Source organism: Argiope bruennichi, chromosome 6 (assembly GCF_947563725.1).
Source record: "Argiope bruennichi chromosome 6, qqArgBrue1.1, whole genome shotgun sequence".
Lineage (NCBI taxonomy): Eukaryota > Metazoa > Arthropoda > Arachnida > Araneae > Araneidae > Argiope > Argiope bruennichi.
In genome coordinates, this window is record NC_079156.1 from 115,857,783 (window position 1) to 115,881,705 (window position 23,923).

The 23,923-nt window shown below is 28.0% G+C and overlaps 2 protein-coding genes across 9 annotated transcripts in view; one reads left to right on the plus strand and one right to left on the minus strand.

Annotated features, from left to right (window-relative positions):
* The first annotated feature begins 28 nt into the window (after positions 1–28).
* Positions 29–13,584, plus strand: LOC129972620 (ganglioside-induced differentiation-associated protein 1-like). Its single transcript, XM_056086822.1, has 5 exons — positions 29–179; positions 3,797–3,989; positions 6,055–6,228; positions 9,021–9,221; positions 13,249–13,584. The coding sequence occupies exons 1-5, from the start codon at positions 75–77 to the stop codon at positions 13,563–13,565; spliced, it is 990 nt and encodes a 329-aa protein (XP_055942797.1). The 5' UTR covers positions 29–74; the 3' UTR covers positions 13,566–13,584.
* A 7,527-nt stretch (positions 13,585–21,111) lies between these two features.
* Positions 21,112–23,923, minus strand: part of LOC129972627 (sodium-dependent dopamine transporter-like) — a 180,741-nt gene continuing 177,929 nt past the window's right edge. For all 8 annotated transcript variants that reach the window (XM_056086836.1, XM_056086831.1, XM_056086835.1 and 5 more), the window contains exon 15: positions 21,112–23,890. In XM_056086836.1, coding sequence (XP_055942811.1) covers positions 23,867–23,890 — 24 coding nt within the window. In that variant the 3' untranslated portion in view covers positions 21,112–23,866. The remainder of the gene's footprint in view (positions 23,891–23,923) is intronic.

The window sequence follows — 23,923 nt, forward strand, 5'->3', positions numbered from 1 at the left end:
TCTAAACTCTTATCTGTTCATGTTTCACAGTTCATCATTCATCAGTTCATAAATCCAGTCACAATATAAAAAATATGGCCGGCTTACAAACTACAGTATCTTCAGATGTGAAGAAAGCAAATGAAAATGGAAATGGTTTAATACTTTACCAAAATTATCAATCATATTTTTGTTTGAAGGTAATTCACAACGCTGAATTACATAAATTTTTTATATCCTTCATATATTTCCAAATGTTGATTATCTAAAAATTGTGAAATGTTTATCAAGTTTATGTTACATGTAATTTCGGGAAATTTAATATTTATTAATGCAGTTTGACACTATGATACACTCTCTTAATCGTAATTAAAAATTCATTATTTCTTTGTAACTATTTTCTTCCATTATATTACATAACTAACCTATTGGCTAGAGAATTTCATATAAATTCAGTTATTCTGAATCATTATTTAGTTGGTGCATTTCAAATTCTCTTATTTACTAAGAATACAAATAATTAAGGCAAGAATATTTTTGGAAAGAAAAGAAATGAAATACAAAAAAATGTAAGACATTATGTAATATGCTCTACTGAAAAACACAATTTGATGAAACCAAAAGTTGATCTTATATATGCCAACAGAATCACATGCTTTAAAACACATATGTTTGTAAGATTGCTTATTGTAGCATATGCTTCTTGTGCAATGAAAGCTATAAAATATCATTTCTTGAGTTTTCTACATAACTGACTGATAAACCTATCATTTGTAGCATATATTCATAAATGCTCACATTAAGATTTAAGTATAGTTAAAATTATTTAGTATTGATCAATAAAATGCTCTACATTATAATTTCTATCAAGCATTGTGATAGTTTATATTTTGGTTCTTGATTAAATGTAATTTTTAAAATTCATTATTAAAAGATATTTATAAATTTTCAATTCTTTGATTACTTATTGCTAAACATTATGATTTAAGCTGTACTTATTTTTTTTATAAGTTTGTATAATGTATTAAAATTTGGATAAAACAAGAAGACACATTACATATTCCCCCCCCCCCCCCATTCTCTTGCAAATCATGCTAAGCAATGGAAAACTTGTTAAATATTGACTAAAGAATGTATTTCTGTTGCAAAAAATTATATTTTGTGATTTTGCCACATTCTTTAACTAAAATTTGATTTAGCATTTGCTTATATAAACAAATGTGATTTTGCTTGTAAAAGAAACATATTTGTTATGTATGCTGCATATTATTTTGTTTTAGGATAAAATATGACATGAATTGAGGGGGGCAAGAGTTGATACTTGGATAAATTACATTGAAATTAATATTACTCTTTGAAATCCAAGGTTATAATGCATGGGACTCAAACTTCTTTTTGCCTCAATTGATTATCATTTTGCACTGTATTAAAATTTGCTCTTTTTATCCATTCTAGAATTCATTTTAATAATGTGTAATTACTAGATTCTTCCAAGCAAAAGTCAGGTTTGGTACAAAGTTGACTTTTAGGGTTTTGGAAAAAACTTTCATAGAACAACCTAATAATTTATTGCATTGTCCAGATTGAAGTAACAAAACTTTGAAGGATATAAGAAAATGTGAAATTTTTTAAAATATAAAATTAGCATTTCAATCACAAAAACAATGATTATTGCCTGAAACAAAAATAATTGTTTCATTCTCTTATAAAATATAATTTGATATGCAAGTTACTAGAATAAGTTTGCAGTGTGTGATTTTTATATTTTTTTTTATGCTTTATAGGAAATTTATTGATAATACTTATTGATAATTTAATTTTTTTTCTCCTTTTGGCTAATTTGAATCCTGTAGGTAAAATTTCTATAAGCCAGTAATTCATATTTGATTAATGCTGCATCTCAAATAGCTTTAGGTTTGATCTTAAGAGGAATTTTTTTTTGTTCATGCAATTACAGTTAATGAAGCCAATTTAATCAGAACAATAACAATTTATGCATGATTCAAAAAAATTATTTTTTAAGAAATGTGAAATTGTGATCCTGAAAGGTAAAATTCAATGAATATTGTTTAAATTTTGGTAAAAGAAACAATATGATGTTTTATATTTGTAATACATATCAAAATTTGTTAACTCTTTGCGGCACATTATCCTTAGATTCAGACAAAAAAATAAATAAAAATAAAATTCGTAGATAACCTATTTAGACTTGTAGGAGTATCAGGTTAAATTTTGTGGAAATCGTACTCATCTGTTTGGTTTTGGGGGTTTTCCAACAGCTAGAACACTACACTGCTAGAGTACAAAGTGCGTCTAAGTGATCATTGTAGTGAAGTGCAAAAAAAAAAAAGGAGTAAAATCTCTAAAATTTGAATAAAAAAAGGCTACTTCATACATGTGTAGCAGCATGAATAGTTGAGCATTATCCAAGGTGCACCATAAAGAGAGGGATCTCAGATTCACTATTGGAGATCAATGATTGAAGCATTTTTGGCGTTTTGGACAAATTTAGTTTATTTTTCTGCACCATTTTTAATATAATTAATTTGCAATAAAAAATTTACTGTTATATTTAAAATAAAAAATAAGCTATAACATATGTCTATCTCTCTATATACAATTTTAAAAAAATACACTATTATAGGCAGTGATTCAAATTAAAAAGCAGAAAAATCTATTGAACTTCAAATAAAGAAGGCCAAAGCTACTGATTATAAAGTAAAACCGCTGAACTTAAGATCCAGACTAAGGATTGGTCATTTCCAAGAATTCTGGCCCTCCAAACAATATTCTTTGAATTGAGTTCAATTCCCTCTAAAAAGGGAGAAGAACAAAAAATGAAAACTAAGACTTTCTAGCATAGTGTCCTGCCAAGTAATACAATCAACACTTTGTTCCAGCTGACGTCTAATTTTATTCAACAATTATGTGTATGCTTTGTGTATAAAAGATTTTAAAAGATATAGTATAAATAGTTTTAGATGTAGCCAACAAAATGACATTAAAATTATTTTTTTAACAATTTGTTTTTTCTAGAAAAAATAATTAATAAAATTTTTTGAAAAAATAGGCTTTTATATGTTATACTATAGATGAAAATTATGGATAATTTTGATTTGAATTATCATCTCTTATTCATAAAAAAGATTAAAACTAAATTTTAAATCTTTTTTTTTTCCCCATTTATGGTTGGATTTAATAATTTTTAGAAGCAAGTGAAATTAGGTTTTCCATGTAGTGGAATGCTGTTTAGCAAAGCATCAAAAAGAATAATGCCAATTTTGACTATGACTAGAGCATTGTAGCTCATGATAGATGTGTATAAACATAATGAGACTAAAAATACTCTTATTTTACTTTGGGTTGGTGCACATAAAATAACCACACACACACAATAATCAAGTGTAGTCTATTTTAGATTGAAACTAACAGGAAAGAAATTAAAATTAAGATATTTTTCATTTATAAAATCAATCAGTAATACAATTCTATATAGATATATACTTTTTTGCACTTTCTTGGCTTTTCTCTATTTAACTAAAATAAAATGTGCATTGTTTTTAGTTTTAAATGCCATATGGTAGCCATTTTCTTTACAGCTATACTAATTAGTGTATGGGGCATAGATATAAATACCACAATACAATCCTTGACTCTAGAATCTTGATAGTTTTTGTTGTGAGCAGAGAAAAGCCCATAACCTTTTACATCTTTCAAGATATATTGAAAGATTAATAGTTTTTAATGTAGATTAATTTTCACACATGATTTCTTATGTTTTTAAATCAGTGTTTTAAAAAAATTCTTTATTTTGTAGGTTGTATTTGCATTACACGAAAAGAAACTCAAGTTCAAATCTCATATTGTAGACTTATTTCGTGGTGAACAGTTTGAGCCATGGTTTTTGAAGCTTAACCCTAAGTGTGAAGTTCCTGTATTGAAAGATGGTGTTAAAATCATTCCAGACTCTCGACGGATCATAGATTATATTGAAGATAATTTCAGCAATGGTAGGCCAGCTGTTCACAGTTTTATTACAGTGATATATCAAATAAGACACTGTAAAACTTTTTTTGCTACATTTATTTTTATCTAGTTTAAATTAAAATACAAATTATATGCAATTATAGTATTTAAAAGTTTTGTTTTCTTTAATAAAGTTTATAAAGTTTCATTTTTAAGATTTAAATGCAAAATTTTTATTTTGCTCTTTTTTTTTCCATTTTTCATAATGTTAAAAATATATTTTCATAGTTAATAATTGTTATCAAAATATATTTAATGGCAGGGTGACTAATTGATTAGGAATGGTCAAGAAGATCAGAAAAAGTTATGGAAGTTTTTTTTCTAAAACTTTTTATTGGACCCAACAATTTACTAAGTCTTTTTCATAAATAAAGTGAACAAGTTTGCAATCAATGAAAATCAGTCATTTAATAATAATCGGATTTGGAGGCCATCTTCATTTTTGAATGTGTACGATGGGTATTTTCCTTAAATTTCTTAGTGGGCCAAAATTTTAACTATATACATTTGTCAGCATCATACTCGAGAAGTTCCTTTAATTCTGAAGTAAACTGCCATGCATCTATTTTATGACAGACAGTGCCTCAAATTATGATGGCCGTTTTGAATAACTAACCAATTGATAATTCATTTTGTTTTTATGTTTTATATTATATTCATATATTATATATTGTTTTAAAAATGTATATCTTTTTCTTACATTTTCTTGTATGATTTAAGATATTACAATGATTATCCAATAGTATTCTAATTTGGAAATTCGTTATTGGTTGAGGCCTCACTTAGCATTTGTTCTTACTCAAAGCAGTTTAGGAACAATAAATTTGGTGCTGTTAATATTTTGAACTGTAATGGAGAAGAAAGAGTAATTAATCATACCTAATATATATATATATATATATATTCTCAGAGTTTTTTTTCCCTGAGCATTCAATTGATTGTCATAATTAACAAAATCAGTATCAGTTTTGCAGCCACCTTTTACAATCTTCACTTCTTCAGCTTTAATGGCCCTCTTTTATTGAAAAGAAAAGAAAAAAGAAAAAAAAAAAAAACATTTCAATAGTTTTTTTCTCTTTCAAAGCATATTCAGTTGTATTATGTGTTAAGAAAATGAAAGAATAAATGCTGTGTTATTTAGAATTATTTTAAACTATATTTAATATATTGTCTCAGTATTGTAATCTGAATTAATTTATTTTCCTACCTCTGAGAGTTTTTTTTTTTTTGTTGAATTATGATCTTATTGTTAGTATTTTCTAGTGAATATAGATCTTTAAAATATCAGAAAAATAGTTTTGCTAATATTTTCTTTCAGCATTTAAAAAAAAATTTGGCATACCTTTAAAATTGATCCTATAATAAACAAAATGCTTCTGAATTGTAAGGTAATTTTAAGTACATTAAATTAATTGATATTTTCTATTTGATGCATTATAAGTTCATATTTCTCTTGTAATTTTATTCCAAAAATAAAGGAAATATATCATTTTTTTAAATGCATTTTGATGTATTTCATACCTGTTTCCAAAAATTTATAAAATTCATCCAAGCCATCTTTTTGTAAATTTATATTTCTGTCATTTTTTTTTTTGTGTGTGTGTGTGTGTGGAATAAACAAAGAAACAAAAAATTGGTGATAAGGGCCAATTTTCTCCATATGATACAAATGAATTAAATGCACTGCCAGTATTCAAGTATGAATGAAAGCGAGCTAAAAGTTAATACAATTTTGCAATCATTGAATAATTTTGTGAATGTTTTTTTTTCTTTTCTTAGAGGTTTTGCTCTTTCTTTTTGCATTACAAATTTAACTAATGCCAAATTTAAGTTTTTTTTGTTTAATTAAAATAAAAATTCCTGTACCTTTGACAATAATAAATATGCCAATATTCAATGCCAAAAATACCAATGATTATTCTAAGAATAATCGTTTTTTCTTATCTCTCATTTGATGTTTCAAAATCAGTTAAGTAAATTATTAAATTAATTGATAATTACTGGTAAATATTTGAATTACCTTTTTAGTTATTGAGAAATTTTTTTTAGGTGATGTTCCCAGGCTGATTCCTGAAAAGGGAAGTTCCGAGTTTCAACAAATGGAGAGGATGCGAGATCTGCTTGATAATATTCCTATTCAGCTTGTCACATATGGATGTATTTTCCATCCTTCATTGACTGGCACAATGAAGCTTACTCCACAAGAGATCAAAATTCGTCAAGGTATTTACTTTTAATGCTTTTTTTTTATTGTTAATAAAAGTGATATTGTGGAAATTCATGTTTAAATAATATAATAAATTCCTTAACTTCCAATAACACCTTAAATAATTTGCCCTTCAGTTTTATTTGATCATACATAATTAATGTTTACAGTAACATACTTCTCGTTTAATCCTTGGCCATCACTCTAAGACACAAGCATGTTCTAACCTAACCTTGTTCATAGTAAATTTGTTACAATTCAAAACAGTGGCCATACTTGTCTAATTATTTGATTAGTGACAAATTAGTAAAAGTATTTGAAGAAGCATACAAATATGGTGTTGGATATTAAAGAATTAAGAATGCTGCATGGATGACAAATTTGAACATTTTTATTAGAAATACAGAATATTTCAAATGATTGTGTGTTCTCTGAAACATAGTTTTAATTACCATGAACATTTTATCTAGTAAAACTGTCGCTTTGTTATATTGAGCAAGAATGTTTTGCATTTGTATTTTTAAAGAAGAGTCAAATCCTATCACTAGCCAGTATGGATGTGTTACGTTTTGTAACAAAAATATTTTTGATATATATATATATAATTGGAAGGAATTGGCTGAATCTTTGCTGTACTTTTTTAGGTTAGAAAAATATTTTTGAGAAAATTTATTTTATTTATTCAGAATAATAATAATAATATTTTTTTAAAAAGAAAAGGGTTTAATTTGTTATGGTATCTGTTTATTTTCTAATGATCTTTAAACTTTAATTGCATAATAGTCGTCTTTTTAGTGATAACAGAGCAAAAAGTTACTGTGGTTTATAACATTTTCTTTTAATTTATTCTGAAATTTTACAATTAGAATTTTTTATATACATATATAAATGGACTAGATAATGGAGTAGATACAACAGATGTATTGGTGCTTTAAAAAATTATTAAAAAATGTCCATCAATTTCTTAATTTACTGCATTTTTATAAATTTGCCTTTTTTTATTTATATCAAATACATTCACATTATTTTAATGTACTATTTCAAAGCAGTCTATGTATATTGGCCTCCCCCCCTCTATTTAATATTCTTAGACAGTTTCATCTTCTGCATATACTAAAATAAAATATTGGTCTCCTCCCCCCCCCCCATATAACAGGAGCCACACCACATTGAACCACACCACCTGAAAAATTGAGAAAACACAAAAATTAAAAAATTGACAAAAAAAAAAAAAAAAAGCAAAAATGCCAGAAATTTGGAATTTTTTATAAAATCCAGAAAAATGCAGTGAACTTTAAGTTTCTTAGTTATTTTTTTCCCATCTCTGAAAATGTTGATCTCTAAAGATTGCAGGAGTAAAAGATCGTAGCCACAGCTTCTGAAAATGAAACAATACCATTCACTATTGTGTTATGCAGAAAATCCTTCCCTTTTTTTACTCTCGTGCCTTTTTTTCTTTATATATCAATCCAGTTTCGATAATCTTTTCCCATGAGATTCCTGATTAGCAAGTACTGAGTGTGCGTGAGAGAATAGAATACATTTCTTTGGCAGGGACATTTAATTTGCGGAAGCAGTGTGGTGGTATTTAGTCTGCCATACTTGAGTTTACTGAATGGTTTTTTTATTATATGAGAAACTGTCAGCTTATTCAAAGTAGATTAGAAAATTCTTTTTAACAATGAGCTGCTTGAAATCCATATTTAATACAAATTGGATTGATAAAAAAAATTCAATCCTGATTTTTTTGAATAGGTTCTAGAAGTTCCACAAAATCCATTTGCAACGTATTGCTTGTTTTGTAAGAAGATAATAAGACTTAAGTAATATGGAAAAGCAGGCACTTACTAGGCATACAAAAGGAGGAAAACATGCAAGACTGTGTGCTAGTCAAAGGAGTCATCACTGTTGTTGAACTTGTTATCTTTTTCTGAATTTCTTTTAGTTACTGTGTCAAAACTGAAAATGTAAAATTTAATGTCTACAAATAAACTGAATTTGAACTGTTTAGTTCAAGAATAGTAATTTATAGCTGAATTTTTATGGGCATTAAACCTTATCGTGTCATATTCATCCTTTAATTCATTCGATGGTATATCGAAAATATTTTCACTTATGTTTTCTGAAAGTGAAACAGCTAAAAAGTGTTCATTAAGCTGTACAAAAATGTTGTACTTTATTTTTTATGGATTAGCTCCATGAAACTGCAGCAGTTGTAGAAATATATGCCCAAATTCATGAACTGGCAAAAATGAAGAAATAAAGAAGTAATCTTGCTTTGTTGTATTTTTTTTGTTAAGTAATCATTAAATGATTTATATCATGATAACAAAAATATTTTGTGTTTTATTTCACCTGAATCCTTAATTTTGTTTGACTTATAGTTAAAGAACATGGGAAACAATATATTCCCCCCCCCATATATAAATTTTGTCTTACTAAATTCTATGTTATAAATAAAGAGAATTTTTTTTAAAGTAAATATAAACCTTCTTTTAATAGGCTATTATTTTGAATAATGCTAAATTGTTGCTCCCTTTCCTTGCTTTTTCTACTTCTTATAATCATACTGCATTATGACCAGCACAAGTTCTATTTACGCATTTGCTCGTATCTTGAATATACAAATAGGAAAAGCACTGGGAAGGTAATCCTGTTAGACAGTTTCATTTTTTATTAATATTGAAATAAAATAATGTATACAAATCTTCTTTTTTTTTTTTTTTTTTGTTATTGATTCTGGCTTTGAATGCTAGCTGATATTTTATGTACTATTTATCCAACAAACATTTTTTCTTTTTTCAAATAGGAGTGTTTACAGCCCAAGAGAATATTCTCACTGATTTGTGTGAAAAAAACAAAGAATATAAGGATTATTATTTAAATAAAAAAAGCAATCTTGCAAGACTGACACGTTTAATAACAGATGAAAATGAGGTTGAAAAAGGAATTTTAGATGTTCAGTATGCTTTGGGTGAAGTTGAAAAGGCTCTAGTCTCTCATGAAGGTGGTATGTGACTTAAATTCCATTATTCTTTTTTTTTATTTCATTTCTAAATTCAAAGATTAAACAATATCTTACCATTTTTGGAAACTGAATAGATAAGTTTTTAGTATATGTTTTTATATAATGATTTTTAAATGCTAAATGGTCCAGATATATTTATATTAATATTAATTGCTTTGACAACATGTTGATTTGCTAAAATTATTAGTTGCTTAAAATTTTCATGAAATATTTTGTGTAACTTGGTCTTAATGGCTTTTTCACAAAAACATTTTCAAAATTAAATATGCATGTATAACTCATACTATGTTAGAAACCTTACATGAATGTGTTTATAGTTCTATGCATTTCTTAAATTTTCCAACTTTGTACATGCAATTATATCACAGGAAAGAACAGCAATGATTAAAAATGAGCACACTTTAAAAAATTTTCACCTTTATTTAGTTTTGAAGTTAAGGTTTAAATGTAGCTACTACAAATTAAAAAAGAAAAAATCAAAGGCATAAAATCTGAAATTTATTTAACATAGGAAAATAAGTGAAATCTTCATACCTTAGATATAAATAATAAATCATAATAAATAATTCATATCTTAATCATAAAAAAGTCAGGATGAAATATTGTATTAACAATGAAAGCATTTTTGAGTTACAATTTAACAATAAAATATGCGCACAAAATTATTCAAAAAAATTTTGCAGCATAAAAACTAGTACTATTGAAAAGTTTATTCTTTATATGCTTTAATTTTTTGTTGTTGTTGTATTACTTTTAGAAGTTATCTTGGAAAAGAAATCCCAAAGTCAGTCTTAAGTTTTAGTTTAAAAAAAAAAAAAAAAATCCATGGTGTGCATTTTCATCCTCCAAAGCATATATGTTTCAACTTTTGTAACTCAGTCCTTTTGACAGTCTTGCCTATTGAGCTTAAACATATGCACACACATATATATTTGTTTTCAGTAGAGATTTGATATCAGTTAATTGATGTAAAGTTTAAGCAATACTCAGTTTTTACTTAAATAATAAATAATATCTAGCTTTATCTATCAATTTCTGTCAGTAAAAAAAATTGATTTAGTGCAAAAGTCAGCAAAATAATCTATATGATAATAGCCGATTCTGATTATGGCAATTAAACTGGATGTTGCCAGGGTTCCAATTAATCACTGATACAACTTTTTTCAACCACAATTCATAGTTTTTATAGTGCAAATAAATTCTTTCTGTGGTTAATAGAATATGAACCAATGAAATTATTGAGTGTAACTAATATTTGATTTAAATAATGAAATATGAATTCAATTCTAGTTGGAGGTCTCGTCCTCAATTTTGTGCATAGCAATTCATTACTCAAAAATAATTTAATGGTTTTTATGGGTAGAATTAGATTATGGAACTAAGAAGTAAGATTATGTAAGAAATCATAATCACTAAAAATTCATCATAATGTTATCATCTATGAAATTAAAAAAAAAAAATTAAACTTTTTCCAATTTGGAATGTTAAAATAATTTATAGGAAAATGAATAATGCTTGAATGACACTGTTTAATGACATATATGTAGCAAAAACTGATACTGCATCAGAATCTGATTTTCCAATATGAAAATGTAATATGTCTTGAGTTACAGTTCTGTGTTATCATCGGAGTATCAGAATTTTCTGTAATCACTGTTTTATTAACAGTTGTTTTTTATGATCAAAACCATTTAAATGTTCATTATGATCTCTCTCAACATCAGTTATAATTGGGGAGAATAATTTCTATTTCATACATCATCATTTTTTCATCATCATAATTAATTTACTTTTTATCTTACATCAATTATTTCCTGCCAGTTGAACTCAACATAGTTTGCTTCTACTCCTTTTTTTAATGAAGATACTAATTCATGTAAAATTTTACTTAATTATTCTTTACTAATAAGAAAAAGTGAGTTAAAATGACAAATATATGTTGATTTCTAGGGTAAATATTGTTATTCGTTTACTCATTTTTTTTTTTCAAAAAGCCTCCATTTTTTTCTTCTTTTTTTAAAAAAAATGTTTTAAGAAATTTTTATTTTTTCTTAAGGTTTGAATACATTTTCCTACAAAATCAGCTGTTTAATTATTGTTTTAATGCATATCAGAAAAGAAAGAGTATATGCAAAAATTTATGCCTCAATTTTATACTGCAAAATGTAATTATCTTCTTATCCTGGAGATGTATTTCCCAGAATTGATCTTCAGTAATTTTTTTTTGTAAACCTTGCTTTTTTTTTAATTCTTTTAACATGTTATTGTTTATATGCTGGCTTATTATGCATAAATTGTGTCATTTAATGCGTGTGATTAAAAATTGTTTAAAATACTATACAGGTTAGATTGCTGGAGCTAAGACTACTGAATTTAGCTGGCAATTACTTCTTGATAATAGATGGTTACTTAAAAAAATTGTTCAAAATTTCACTTAACACTTAAGATTAATCAAAATTTTTACTCTTTTCCTCAATAGTTTTGGGCTTATTACTGTAAAAAAAACAAAAAAAAACTTTTTATGATCATTTTAAAAGTTTAAAAAAAAGTTCTCAGTTTTATTTCCATACTTTTTTTTCCTCAATGTTAATAAATCTCAGTGAATTTTTACAGTATATTTTACAATACTTTTCATTATTGCAGTTACTGTAGTGTTTATAGATGTACATTATAGCAGTATCAAATACATTTTTGCTGGAAAGTTATTGTTTCTATACCACCAATGAAAGATTATTCAAGTAGATTTCTTTTAATCGCCAATCTGCAGAATTAGCATGAAATTAAGACTGAAGAACACTTGCTTATTTGTCCGAAATGCAAAGTTAATGCATCATCAACTTCAAACAAGAATCTTTTGAGCGAGTCTTTGGTTAGTCAGTGAGATCAAGCAAAAAAATTAATCATGCTCATTGGTAGTAAGCATAAATTTAAAAAAAAAATCATGTATCAGCTTTCAACTAATCATTGCTATAATTAATCATAAATTCTTAAATGATAGATAAATCAATCCTGAAATATTATCACATAAGGACTGTTTGATAAAGAGTAATCAGAATTTATTAAAGGAGATTTAAGTTAATGTTAAATGTGTGATAAGATAAGTGAAGAATAAATGGTGCAAGTTTCATGGTTATGACATTATTAATATAGCTTTCGTAGCTGCCCAAGTATACATTATTCACTTTCACTTGTACTGAAAATGGATGTGGCACACAATAAACAAACACAATGAAATTTTGTTTTATATTAAAAAAACAAGCAAACTGGGTATTAAAGTCTATGTAGTGCTACCAGAGCCTTATGGATTTGTGATTCCTTATAGTACCACTAAAAATTGTTAAAAAAAAGGAAAATTATAGATTCCAGAAGAAAATGGGTCCAGCATTCCAGTGGCTGCTTTAGTGGAAGTAAACATTAATGCAGTTGTTGTGATATGAAAAATGATTGTCAAATCATATTAAGAGATCTATAAGAAAGGTTGAATATTTCATTGGGTGCCAAATAGATTGCTCACTGAAAAACTGCATGTATGTGAGCGATGGATTTTGTGACTGCCAAAAATCTTTTTCAAAATGCAATGTCATACGACTACCTCATCCTTGTTATTTAGCAGCATATGAGTTTTTTCATTTCACAAATTTAAAGTAATATCTCTGGAGTAAATATTTTCTATCACCAGAAACAATAATAAAAGCTAGGGAGTTGATTTTGAATCTCCTCTTAAAAGTAATTTCCTGCTTATGTTTGAAAACTTGAAAAGGAATATGATTGCATTGCATGTAACGAGGAGAATTTTTAGAAAAACCATTAAAATTTGAAAGATAAGTATCATTTTTTTATTATTAATATATGATTATCCTTTATTGAACACCAAATGTACTATATTTTGGACTAGAAGTTCAGATCTGTTAAAAACTTTTTATCTATTTTTTTTCCTTGTTTATTGAGCATTTTTAAAGTAAAATCCATATTCATTTAGTATTGTAATTAATTTTTTCTTGTTTTCCAGATAAGAAAAAATGGTGGCTTTGCAGTGAAAAGTTTACGATAGCCGATATTAGTTTATGTGTACTTTTAACTAGATTGCAAATGGTTGGACTTACTGAAAATTTTTTTAAAGATAATAACCTTCCTCATGTACAAGACTATTTCAAGCGAGCACAACAGCGAGATTCGTACAGAAAAACTATGAACCAAGGAGAGGGTATTGTAAATAAATTTTCTAACCTTGATAAGAAGGAGCAAGTTTTTGTTACTGTTGGCAGTGTTGCTATAATTTTAGCTGCCGCAGGTATTGCTACATTCCTAATTGGTCGTAATAAATAAATTATATTTTGTACACTCACTGGTTTATGTTCATGTTTTGGGTTGCAAAATATATATATAGAAAAATAGTTTTTATTTTTGAAGAACCAATCTGAAGGCATGGTTACTTACTGTACTTTGTGTGTGGTGAATTCTGGAGTTTTTCTCCACAATTGCTCTAAAAAATGTGAGAGGGCAATTACACAGAGATTGTTTATTTCAAATGTATTCTAAATGTATTTGGACAAAAAAATAATTTGTTCGTGTTTCATTACATTTCAAAGCCATTAGCAGGTGCCATTTAAAAATGTATCGAAGGGTCCAAATAAAATATGTATCCTCTTAAAATAAAATAGACTTATAATAAAAAAAATGTTCTTTTATGTTTTAATGTTGTTTTTTAATTATACCTATTTCTTTAGTTATTTTTTTTAAAGATTAGATCATAAAATAATTTTTTTTTGAAAGTTTGTATATATTATCACTTTTAATTGAAGGTAAAACAAATAATCTTATAACTTGTAACTTATTTTTCCTTTGGCTGTTTATGCTATTCAGGTCTATATACAATATTCCTATAATTGATAAATTGAAGGAAATATGTATTTTACCTCCAATTTTTATTTTGTTTATGTATATTTAGTAAAACGAATTTGTTCTGATTAATCAATTCACTCATAAGGTGAATGCATTTCTCGCTTTTATGCAGATACTGGTATCGAATGGCACACTCCAGTTCTTGATAAATTTGATAAACAAATAAAATTGTATGGCTGTTAGTAATTGTTTCATATACCAATATGAATTACCTTTTGAAATAGAAGGTATTCATGAAAGTGAATTTTATGTCAGTGTTTGAACTTTTATAATTATATTATGGCATAAAAAAAGTAAAAGGGAAAATTCCAGTTTATAATGCGAAAGTTTATTTCAACTGCCACTATTCTTATTTCAAGTCAGAGGTTTGTTTTAACAAACAAATCTGATAACCATTGTAGCGAGTATTTTATTTTAATAGCTTATTGGAGGACTTAAAATGTGTCATTATAGTAAGGGCTTCAAAATTCACTTCTTTGTGATGTGACAGAGGAAAAGAAGAGAGTGTCATCTGAAAACTTAAAAGAATAGAAGAAAAAAAAATAAGATTGTAATGGAGGAGAATAAAATTATTTGATCGAATTTAATTGTGGACATTCATTATCACTCCATACCATACTTATGGAATATTTGCTTCAGTGTGAAAGCAATGTGAAAATATGTCTGAATTGGCATGGCACTGAATGAAAGAATGGATATCCAACCCATTTTAATTTTCATCATAATTTGAAAAGCATAATTTTGGATTTTATATGAGAAACTCCAAAATTAAATATTATGGAATGGAGCGATTGTGAATGATTAATAATTTCATTTCCCCATTGATTAATATATATAAAATATTGGAAAGATATATATTTTATAACAAAATAAAAGAATAAATTTTTAATAAATATTCCATCTTCAAAGCCGGTGTAGTAATTTTTTTAGATCAAGATAATGTGGAAGTTTTGTCTATTTATTGTTGTTTATTTTAATTAGTAGTGTGCATTTTGAATATTTTTAATGAATACTAATAAAATGTCTTTGAAAATAAATAATGGTTTTAAAAAAGTAGATTGAATCAAATTTTCGGCATATTGTTTTTCTAGTCATTTTCTTTTTGTCATTATTGTTACAAGATTTTCTATTTTCAGAAAAGAACATAAATGTCCAAAAAATTTAATATCACTTCTCCGTATTATAGATTTTTCTAAAAGCAATAAACAATAAAAACCATTTTATCTTATTGGCATTTTTAAAGTAGCGTTTCCATTTAATACAAGCAGCTGCTATATATAATCTTAAGGACAATCTGTGTCAGTTCCTCCCCGTCTACCCCCAAATTAGAACAGACTTATGTATGTAATGAGTAAACCAAACCTAAATATCAAGACCGGATATTAAATTTGTTTAAGAATTTTGTTTTAACAGACCGAAATATTAAACCCTTAGGCAATGCAAGTTTTATGGGTCCCCATTTTCTCCTCTCTAATTCCCTGCACCAGATTTTTTTTATAGATTTGAATTCTCTGTAAAAGCATTTTATATAGCAATTCTGATAAATTGATAAAACATTCAAATATGGATCTCTTTTGAAAGATTTGGTTTCAGCATTTCATATGTAAAAATTCAGGACTCAATTTTGAAAGCAATTAAGAAAAATAGTAAAAAGAATTTTTGAACACAATCTAAATACTAATTAATTAAGGAATCAGGCATTTTTAAATTTATACAACATGTGATTTTGTTAACGTTTTTAAGCAATATTATAAAAGTAATAAAAGATAATTAATTAAAAATATTAGAATAATAATTGAACATTTAAATGATACTTGATTTTAATTTGAAACAGTTCGAGAGCACAATTCTTGTAAATTAAATGAAAACATAAAATTAATATTTCAGGTAATACTGTAAATAACATTTTGAAATTTCAGGGTTCTTCTAATGTTGCCGGCCCCTTAAACATTTTTTTTAATACTCTAGCCCTGCTATAATTATTGCTTTTCATGTACAGCAACATATAATAATGAGATATGATTGCCAGTTTAAAACTAAATCAAATATATATAGCAATTTTTAATACATTTAAAAAAAGGGTAAAAAAGCCATAAGAATTAAAATATTACTATAATAAATTTATAGGAAGTAAAACTTCAGTTCAACAGCAATATTTTCAAAATTTTTCTTTTTTAACTAAATAATTTAATATACAGAGTATATTAGAAGCGCTTCCTTTTTTTTTTTTGTGGGTGTGGGTATAAAAGTCTATATCAACTTGAAAATGGGACTGTGAATCAGTCAGCATTATTATGCATAGTAGATTTGCAAACACATGCTAATTAATCACTATAAAAATGCTTGTGTATATTATTTTAATACTTTAACAATAAGCAATTAATGTGTTTTATATCTAGTGATTACTTTTCTCACATTTTTGTGTTTAGTTTATTTCTTTGGTATTTTTGATAATTTGTCACATTCATACATCATCTGACTGTACTCCAAACTTATAAGATCTGCTTCAAAATACCCCTAGTTTAGCATATATATAGTGTTGCTTTAAAATGGGACAAAGTCGACCATCACCATTTATATGTCTAGTATACAATCATCGATTATTTGCCATAAGAAGAATTCAAGAAAGTAAACTTTACTATCAATCTGATACAATTATATCACAAGTCAGAAAAACATCTCATAAGTCTTTTTGAGTTGGGCAGTTTGAAAATTGTGTGATTATAATATATATATATAAAGTTAAACAATCTAAATCTTTATCTGTTTTCTTCCCTTTATAATGGAGAATATGTTTATATTATTGATGGCTAGTGTTACTAAATTTGTCACATTTTTTTTTTTTTGTTGGGTGAAAACAGTCACGTTGATGTAACTTTTTAAAAATTAAATTATTAAATTATAATAACAATGAGCAAGATTTTGAGTTTTTGCTACAGTAATTTTCATAAATATTATTGAACAAAAATTATTGTCTTTTTAATGATACCAATTTTGTTTTCATGCAATTTTTTTCTCTAATTTTAGAATACTTAAAAAAATATTTGTATGCATGATTTGTGACAATGTTTTCATTGTTATAATGTAATTCAGACTATTTTTATTGTTTCATTAAATATTTTCTTCCATTGCTAAAAGCCAATGAATGAAGACACAACTTAAATTTTCATATCCTTTCACAATATCATTTAATTTTTTTCTTTCTGTTTTAAGACTATTCTTTTTCTTTTTTTTTTAATCTTTAAATATAGTTCACTAAAATATTGTTCATTCTTGGATTCGGTAAATTTATGAGAGAGGAACCATTTAATAGCAGCGTGTGGGCATCTACAGTTGTGGAAAGAACATTTGCCAACTTTATTATGACATCATTCATCATAGAAGCATAAAAATTATGCCTCTCGAAAAGCATTAATATACTCTCAGATTTTTTTTTTATTAAAAATTTTCTAAGAACTGTTTATGTATCAAATAAGAACAAACTTCAAAATTTCGAATGACAACACCCATATTTTTTCATCAAATTTCAAGACTACACCAGAAGCTCTTGAGAGAAAACAAATTTCATTAAGTCTAGCTTACAGATTTTTGACCTTCTTAAGTTAAAATAAAATTTTGGATATTTATTCGTATCTTAAAAACAATATAATTATTGACCCAAGCTTTTTTTGTTACAAAAATATGAGGTATTCTACACATTTCGTGCAGTTTTAAAAGTAATTTTTAATATGTGAAAAGAATTTCAAAATTAGAGATTAAAAATTTTTAAATGATAGCACACTGAAATTTGGAGAAAAATTTTATGGGGTCATACATAATTTCAGCTCATTCCAAAAGTAGATTTTTTAATGGCATTAGGTTTTCTGTATTGTGTTTAAAATGATGCTTTACAAATTTTAAATTGTTGAAAGCATTTTATTTGACATTCAGATTTTGCCAATGAGCAATTCTTGAATCAAGTATCATTTCCCATGCTGTTGTAATGTAAGAATGTATATATAAATTTTTTTTATCGCAGCAAAAAATATGAAATCAAAGTTAAAAAATGCTTTCCATTATCTTTGCACCAAATATGCAGATTTTTATCTAATTTTTAGCAAAATACGTTTAGAGGAAGTTCGGCTGTTCGAATATTAGTTAACATAATAACTACAAAACGAAGAACACAAGATGGAAAAAATTCAGTACATATATTTAACATCTATAGTGTAGACACCTATCAAAATTTGAACTAAATTCAATGAGGGTTGACCATCTAATATATTTAACATCTATAGTGTAGACACCTATCAAAATTTGAACTAAATTCAATGAGGGTTGACCATCTAATATATTTAACATCTATAGTGTAGACACCTATCAAAATTTGAACTAAATTCAATGAGGGTTGACTATCTAATATATTTAACATCTATAGTGTAGACACCTATCAAAATTTGAACTAAATTCAATGAGGGTTGACCATCTGTCGATCTGCACTTTCCGAAATATGTAATCACGATAACTCAAAAAACGCAATGAATATCATATCCCCATATCACATTTAAATATATAATTTGATATGGGATTCTGTGACTACAAGTGTAAATTCTTAACAAATTTTTGTTTCAATCGATTGGAAAAAACGCTTCTAAAATACAGAATCGATTTTCTGATGTTATTAAGCGCATTTCAGGGCTTGATCGTCATATAATACGCCAAGGATGACACGATAGATTCAATAAAAATGCTAAATTCATGCCAAAGGTTAATATTTCGTATCTATGGTACGTTAATGTGATAAAAGTTGTTTTCTGGTATAACACCTAGGGCCGCGGTGGCCTGGTGGTAAGGTCTCGGCTTGTGAGCCGTAGGGTTTCAGGTTCGGGACCCGATTCCACCGAAGAACCGTCATGTAAGGGGGTCTGTTGCACGTTAAATCCGTCATGCCAAACGTCCTCTCGCTGTTGTGGTATGGCGTGGAGAGGGGGGTGCCAGCTCAAGTGTCGTCCTCGTCATCTGACCGCGGTTCAAAATTACGAGTTCCGTCCCAAAATAGCCCTAGTGTTGCTTTACAACGGGGCGTTAATATAACTAAACTAAACTGGTATAACACCTTTATTAGAGAGTATGCGAGAAAATTTTGAGGAGAGAACTCTCGCTGGTTTCTGCATTGAAGTCAACATAATCTAGACAAGTATTGTAGAGAAGCAACAGGATGTGAAGGATTTCCTGAAATCGTAGAACACCGAATTTTATTAAAAGGATTGCTTGCATTTGATTTCATGGAAAGATAAACGGATTAGTGGCAATGATGATTATGTGGGAAAAAAATAGGGAGAAGCTGATCTTCTTTCAAAGCAATGTGTTATTCTCTCTATTGTGGAACTCTGAAATAAAATGACGAAACTTATTTTCGGTACATCACTCGTACCTTTCACACGCGCCATTACATTTAAGAATTTAGAATAAAAACTTATTTTCAATATTTATTTACTTCAACAACATGGCGTACATTTCAACATTCCAGCCATATATTTACATTTATTTAAACAATTTTATCATTATATTGAAGTTTTTTAAATCCAATAGAGGTGTTTTTCATATGATTAATTTTGGACAATCGGCATTCACATTACAATCGCATGTTAAAAATAACTGTTGTCTAATTTCACTTTGTCTTAAACCGGTCATTTAAGAACCGTCAGTGTGGAAACCGGTCAAAATTGCTGTTGTATGGAGTAAAATATAAAAAATCAAATTCGTCCGAATTTTTTTCGCTGGGCATCATTTTGAATGGCATTTAGTGAATGTCGTGGGAATAGGAGGCTTGTTGTTTATTCTAGAAGGCGTTCATCAAAGGGATTGAAAAGAAGCTGCTTTTTCATGACCCACAGTATCCCTAATAAATAAGATAAGCTAAAAATGGAACTTTGCGGAATTTAATCACATAATTTTCATATTAGGGCTTGATAGCTACTGATACTTCATGCTCTGTTGTCATCTAATAACAGTGTGTATGGTCTCCCCAAAACTTTCTCGCATACTCTCTAGTAAACCTATCATGTCAGAGGGGGCCTTACATGACATTGACGTGTACTAGTTACGAAATATTAACTTTTGGCGCGAAGTTAGCAATTTTTCGGGATTATCGTACCATTCTTGGCGATTAATCCCTGGTTCGCTTTAATAGTGTTCAAAAATCAAATTTCCGTTTTAAACACCGTTTTCTAAGCCGATTGAAACCAAAATTCGACAAAAAACATCGCTTGCAGTCACAAAATCCCATACCAAATTTGATGCAGTTAAGTCATTGCGTTTTTGAATTTTCCCGTTTACACATGTCTGAAAGTACAGACCGACAGACAATCATCCCGTAGTTGCATTTGGTTCAAAATTTGACGTCTCTACACTACAGACGTTAAATGTACTTACCGAATTTTATCTATCTAGCTCTCTTCGATTTATAATTATCGTGTTAACTTATAGCCGAACAAATGGACTTCTGAACAAATTTTACTCAAAATTCGATCGAAATCAGCAAATTTAGTGCCAAGACTGTATACCCATTTTCAACCGTCTAGCTCAGAGTTAGCAGGCTTTAGTTTTTTAGATATCTTTATCACAGACAGACGGACATTTTGTAAAAATGTGTTTTTCGAACTCTTCATTAAAATTTCTAGTTCGAATTTTTTTTTTTTTTTTTTGATGAGTACTATATTTTCTCTATATTATGCATACAAAAAAGTAAAAATTGATCCAAAAATTAATTAACGCGTTGAATTTTTCGTGCATCACATGAGCACAAACTGACTTCAGTGAATAATGTGTTTAAATTATTTCCTGTATGCATAATGAAATATGATATCTTTCGCCTCGAATTCTAAGTCACCACCATTGTGGGTTCTCATTTAAAATTTCTTCATACAACCATCAGGAAGTGTCGCATCTTGAGAAAGAAATATGCAGCAATATATTATTATAACTTTATTTTAGAATAAATGCATGTTACATGATAATTTTTGATTGCATTTTCAATACAAAAACTTTAACATATTAGAAATCGGACCCATAAATAAGATGATATGCCAAAATAAAATGAAAATGTCGAAACCCGCAATCACTTTGTAAAAGGTGGATTGAAGAAGAAATAAAAATGTTGAACATTTCTTCCTTTAACACTGTCTTTTGTACTGGTGTTTATTTTACACCTTTAAAATATGAAACAACGGAATTCGGTGCCACTTTGTGTTATAAGCAAAGAGATGCTAATTTCACAAATAGAACATTAAAAAAAAAACTTGGATGATAAAGAAATGTTTTTACTTGGAAAGAAGACATGTAAAAATTACTCGGTGACTGTTTTAATTTTCGCCAATTTTCGCCAAAGCATGAAATTTCAGATACAAATTCCAGACAAAATATGTCAGCACTGTCAGAATTACCAAAATTGTGCCATCCAACACCACCAAGCAAATGATATCTAAATTTCATTTTCTGGCCGAAAGGTGTTTAACATAAATTCAAAATTGAAATTAAGGCTTACATGCGTAATATTTAATGATTGGAAAATTTAATTATTGTCTGCTAATGATCTCCGCGTTCTGCTGTTGATTTTATTTCGCAAGAATGGAAGCAACATTGAGAGTTTTAACTACACTAAAAATTTTAAGAACGATACATAGAGCTAAATTCTGATAACATTTAACAGAGTAATTGACAATCCGAAATAATTCCAACCAACTTCTCTTTCATATAGAATCTAATGTTGATGCACGTTAATCATTTGTAAATCTCTTATTGGTCTGTTTTGCAATTGGCCTGTCCTAGGTTGCACACTTTCTTCAGTTCACTCCTAAAAATGCCAAAGAATTTGCCTAAATAAAAACCACTGTTTCTGATTATGGTCTGCGGTGGATGTCAAATAGAGAAATTCTGGGGCATTTTTTTTTTTCAATCCATGATATTTCATTCGAAATGGTAACGGAATGGCAAAGTTCAATATGATTTCTTTCTGAGTTGCAGTAATAGAATCCTGCTTTGAAAGATGAGAACACCACAAGTTACAAGTTTGGTTTGTGAATAACACTTGAAGAAACTGTCACTTCTGTTCAGTGCGACATTCTTATAAGTAGCAATAGCAAGTTCTGCTTTGAGAGATGAAGACACCACCTAAGTTAGAATTGCATAAAACAAATGTTCGCAATTTATAACTAAGAGAACAAATTTCACTCATGAATTTTTGAAGATACAAAACCAACAATTTCTGAAATATAAAATTTACACTTCACCATATTCGAACGAAACATTTCACATAGCGTTACAGACTGTCAAATGTATACGTGTTTCAGAAGCAAAATTTTTATATGAAGTTCCATTTGTAGAATTTTTGATGATAATCATAGGTTAAAAGAACATTCGGGGCGTTATATCTGCATTTACTGATAATCAAGATATGCTTTAACATCTTCAGGTATCTAGAGTTTTTTCTCTGCTTTTCAAACCAACACGAATGTCCTGATGCCAATCATCTTTGATAAGTATTCCTGTCTTTGCTTTTCAAACCAACATGAATATTCTGGTATCACTCATCTTTGATAAGTATTCTTGCCTTTGCTTTTCGAACACGAATGTGCTGGTATCACTCATGCTTGATAGGTATTCCTATCTCTGCTATTCAAATCAAAACGAATGTCGTGATACCAATCATCGTTGATAAGTATTTCTGTCTTTGCTATTCAAACCAACACGGATATCCTGGTACTAATCATCTTTGATAAGTATTCCTGTCTTTGCTTTTCAAACCAACATGAATATTCTGGTATCACTCATCTTTGATAAGTATTCTTGCCTTTGCTTTTCGAACACGAATGTGCTGGTATCACTCATGCTTGATAGGTATTCATATCTCTGCTATTCAAATCAAAACGAATGTCGTGATACCAATCATCGTTGATAAGTATTTCTGTCTTTGCTATTCAAACCAACACGGATATCCTGGTACTAATCATCTTTGATAAGTATTCCTGTCTTTGCTTTTTTAACCAAAACGAATGTCCTGATATTACTTATGTTTTATAAGTATTCATGTCTTTTCTTTTCAAACCAACATGAATATCCTGGCATCAATAATCTTTTATAAGTTTTATGCAAAATACAAAATTGCACACTCATTGTGCTATTGTTAATCGAAATCTTTGAATGAGGATCTGAATTGTCTTTATCTGCAACAATAATGCTATATTTCTTTTTGTCTCGGGTGTTCTCTATACTTTTGTATTGAACAGGGAAAAAAGCCACCACTTGCAATATATATATTTCATAATAGTTTTTGGTCCACTTGTCTTTTTTTGCAGGATGGGCACTTATTTGATTTCATTGAGTATGCATGCCAGTATGTATGAATTGCAAGTTTGGACATTTAGATAAACGCTTGAATACCATCTCTTTTATATATTGTCATAAAAAATAAACAGTAAATGTGCATCGAGCATTAACCAGAAGTTTCTTTAGTCAACTTCTCACGTTTTAATTTCTCTTCTTTGAAGGTGAAAGTATTCATTTGAAAAGAAAATTGCACAGACACAATCAAAGCAGATCGCAATATGGCTGAAATTATCTAGTGGGCAGAGCACTGGTATGCTGCTGATTTTGTGCTGGAACCGCGCGCTGAATCTTGGAGCGGTCATGCTGACTATAAAAAATTTTCCTTTTCTGGGATTAAACTGAAATCGTAGATGGTACCTCTAAACATTTGTCCAATGATTCAACTGCAAATAAAAAATTATACAATGAATACACAT

Bases quoted from the DNA above. Each gene is read 5' to 3' on its own strand.
- LOC129972620 (XM_056086822.1), top strand. From the start codon at position 75: ATGGCCGGCTTACAAACTACAGTATCTTCAGATGTGAAGAAAGCAAAT. The intron at 6,229-9,020 runs GTATTTACTTTT...TTTTTCAAATAG, and splicing joins AGAGATCAAAATTCGTCAAG to GAGTGTTTACAGCCCAAGAG. The intron at 9,222-13,248 runs GTATGTGACTTA...CTTGTTTTCCAG, and splicing joins TCTAGTCTCTCATGAAGGTG to ATAAGAAAAAATGGTGGCTT.